Source organism: Poecilia latipinna, unplaced genomic scaffold, assembly GCF_001443285.1.
Source record: "Poecilia latipinna isolate Pla-1442-1.1 unplaced genomic scaffold, P_latipinna-1.0 Scaffold2379, whole genome shotgun sequence".
NCBI lineage: Eukaryota > Metazoa > Chordata > Actinopteri > Cyprinodontiformes > Poeciliidae > Poecilia > Poecilia latipinna.
The window spans coordinates 80,721-84,407 of NW_015114995.1; the positions used below are offsets into that span (position 1 = coordinate 80,721).

Consider the following 3,687-nt stretch of genomic DNA (forward strand, 5'->3'; position numbering starts at 1 on the left):
ACAGGTTGGTCATAAGAGGGTTTTAAACACATTAATAATAGAAATCATTCAACATGGCTGAATTAAAACATTAACCATTAAAACATCTGTCATCATTCAGAAATGACTTAGAAAACTTATCAGTTATTCACTATCAGTTGTTGATCCTAAGGGTGTCAGAACCAGCTGTATAATAAGTTTAGGGGGCAATTACTTTTTCACATACTACTTTTTGAAAGTATTCGTGTTATACTTATCCAATACTAACATTTGTGTTATGATCTGAAACATTAAATTAGGACAAAACAACAACAAAAGAAATTCTTAAGGGGGCAAACACTTTTTCTTACTACTGTCTTCAAGAATCACTGTAAGTTTAACTTTTCCATGTGTTTGACTCTCTTGTTTTATTGCCCATCATTATAGCAATATAGACTATTGTTTGAGACTTACATTAAGTGAGGCATCAAGAAACTAAAATGAGAGTTTAGAGGAGTGGCTGAAAGAACAGTGAGAACTTTCTCTTCTGCCCTCACAGAACAGGGCAGAATAGGGATACTGACAGAACCATAGTGCAGGACATCTAGCTGTCATTACATTTTAATGCGTATATTCTATTATAACTGGGGTGATCATAGTGCAGTTTGGTTTTCTTGACTTACTTGGAACTCCGTTATAGTCAACATAATTTCAGTTATTTGTACCTGCAGGCTTAACACACTTTACTGCTCTCCCATGTTATTTATTATGTTGTCTACAAATTCTCTTCTGCATGTCAGCTGCGGAGCTCCCAGCTTCACCTTCATTTACTTTAAATGCTGCTACTTTAGACCATAAAAACAGGGTTGCCAAGGTAACGTCAACATTCTGTGGCTTATATCACTCAGCTGATGGTTAGAACTACACACCAACTCAGTGGTAACATCCTGTGTTCAAGTAATTATTTATAGAAATGCAGATAATTCTTCATGGAAAAGATGACCAGAATCTCACATGTAGCAGTAGAGAGTTACTAACAGCAGCCCTGTTTCTCAGCAATACAGTAGACTGGGTGTCAAGCTACTGTGGATGTAAAGCCAGTGCGTGGGTGAGAGGCACTGCTGATAATACTGCAGCTGGTCCTTTCTCTTTTTATAGCCAAACTGCTCATTTGTGTCTCTTTGACGTCACACACATGCACAGAGAGAGAGAGATATTTAGCTCAACAGATCTGTTCAGCCTTTCTGTCAATGAATCAAACCCATTTTCTGTAATTCATTAGAATAAGGTTTAGTCTTCATTCATATACAACATAAAAGAAAAAAACAATTATATCTTTTGGGGGGAAGTACTACAACAATAATAAAGATATAATGAAAGATTTTGATCTTCTCAACAATATGCAAAGCTAAATCAGAGAAGAATTATAGTACACTTTTGAGTTCAAATACATACACCACACATTAAAATACTTTCTTAGACAACCAAATTAACTTCAGTGAAGCAGATGTTTGAATTAGCCAGAGAGAAATTTCCAAATGACCTCTGCACATACTGTTCTATGCTAATTAGCCAGCAATTTCACTGTGGTGCAGACAATCTGTCAAGCCATGTCTGTGAGAAAATCCAGAATGGAGGAAAATGTGATTAGTTCAGGGTTTTTTGGATGCTGGATTATTCTCTTATTTTTTATATATTTTTTTTTGCCTTTGATACTAAGTCCTTGGTTGTCTTTCAGTGTACAACATGGACAGCTTAGTGTGCCAGTTTGGTGACTGGAAGTCAGAGAGCAGAGGAAAACATCTTCCTGACAACACTTATGTATTTTCTTGCTATCAGGTACCTCAAGATGAGTGGAGTGGTTTTTCTCCTCTGGGGAAGGAGGATGACATTCCCTGTCGAAGGATGAGGAGTGGCAGCTATGTGAAAGCCATGGCTGAGGATGACAGCGGAGACTCTGATGGAAGTCCCAAACCTTCACCGAAGATGCAGGCACGTCGCGCCAGCTACCTTAAAGCTACACAGCCGTCACTTACTGAGATGACCACTCTACAGTAAGATTTCTACATTTCCTTTTTTCCAAGTAGATCATTTGAAATAAATTTCTGTTTCATTCAAAGTGATTATTCAGAAGGATTTCTGCTTTAGTCTATTGATGTGCAAAGGATCCTCGTGATCTACGCTGGTCTGGTTCACCAGACAGAATGACAAAATGAGACATTAAAGTGTTGCAAATATAAAATTTTAAATATTAACCTATGCTTAAATGGAATTACTTCTTCTCTCCATCCAATATTTAGTTTTTTAGACAGTGCCACCTTTCCGCAGACAGCTTACTCCATAGACAATAACGTTGTAATTTCCATCCAGGAGTTTTTGTCATCTGGTAGTCTTTGTATTTTATTTGTTTGGTGAAGATTCTTAAAAAATTTACATAATTCCTCATTGCTTTTGGCAAATGTTTCACATTCATATTGCTTGTGGTCACAAAAACCAGGTAGTGGAAATGGACTAGCTGAAGCAAGATTTCAAAATCGCATTTCTGCTTAAAAAACAGCCATAAGCTCCTGATGAATCACAAAACAATTCACAGAGTTCTGTACAGGAAGGTACATTGTACCTCAGCAGTAGATTGGCTCCACGCATTTATGGTGTTCCCTGAAGAGTTCAATCTTCAATTTATGAACATTGAACACAGTGAAATTCATGTCAAGCTTGGTCTTCTCAGAAAAAAAAAAAAAAAAAGTACAAATGTTTGCCTTCATGAAGAACGGTTGAATCCCTTTCTCTTTCATATTTGTAGTTTCCCATTTTGTGGAGGTTCTGCTCTGGAACCTCTCCAGATGACTGTAAAGAGAAGAATTCTTCATAAAATGAAGAACATTATCTAAAACCCTGAACATCTTCTTCATCAGACCGCCATACAACAACAAACCTCTTCTGTCAAAACCGTAATGCTGACTGCTACAGGAGATCCTTCCAGCTCACAGCCATCAGCATCTACAATAATTATTTCAACAAACTTTGATAATATGAGTCCTAACAACATATAACTTCCCTTTTGGATTAAATATGTATTTTTGAAATTTGACTTTTGTGGGTAGGTTAAAAGTGTCTTTCTAAATTTTGGTGAGTGAAATCTTTCCATGTATGATTTGTCGCTCCTGCAGTTTTATTGAACACCACTCACTGTGTGACTGGCATGTTCTTTGATTTGATGGACCTAAAGTTAAAGTGTAAAAGAACATCACAAAATACAGAACGTTACATTTCAAACATCTCCATGACATCTTCTGGTCAAGGGAGGTGAAAAAAACAGAAAACTAGTCTGCTACCTTGTCATCTTCAGTTTTATATGTGTTTGACGGTAAACTTTGTTTGTTAAGCTAGCATAAAGCTTTTGATTAAAACATAAAGTATGGAAGTAACCATCTTACAATCTCAGAGGTGCAGATCAATATTCCCTCTTCCAGGCACTTATCCTCAAGTTGCCTCTGATCAATGTTTGAGTATGCTTGGGTAATTGTGGCTCTAGTGCACAATATAAATTAAGCTTGTTCACCATTTACTTTATTTTAATGATTAGCAGTAGTTTTGAATAATGACAAAGCAATACATGAAAGCATTCAGGGTTAATATGAAGGGGTTATTTTAATGTGATAATCACTTTCTCTGTAACCAAAATCCAGTGTTGTGTTCAAGACCACCCAACCCGAGACCAAGTCAAGA

General features: G+C 36.6%; 1 protein-coding gene across 2 annotated transcripts in view; it reads left to right on the top strand.

Annotated features, from left to right (window-relative positions):
• Window positions 1-2,130, top strand: part of LOC106937566 (disks large-associated protein 1-like) — an 82,844-nt gene extending 80,714 nt beyond the window's left edge. Inside the window, exon 4 of one of the 2 annotated variants that reach the window (XM_015019128.1) lies at window positions 1,798-2,130. In XM_015019128.1, the coding sequence (XP_014874614.1) occupies window positions 1,798-2,016 (219 nt within the window). In that variant the 3' untranslated portion in view covers window positions 2,017-2,130. The remainder of the gene's footprint in view (window positions 1-1,797) is intronic. The other variant, XM_015019129.1, reaches the window with a different exon arrangement.
• The last annotated feature ends 1,557 nt before the right edge of the window (window positions 2,131-3,687 follow it).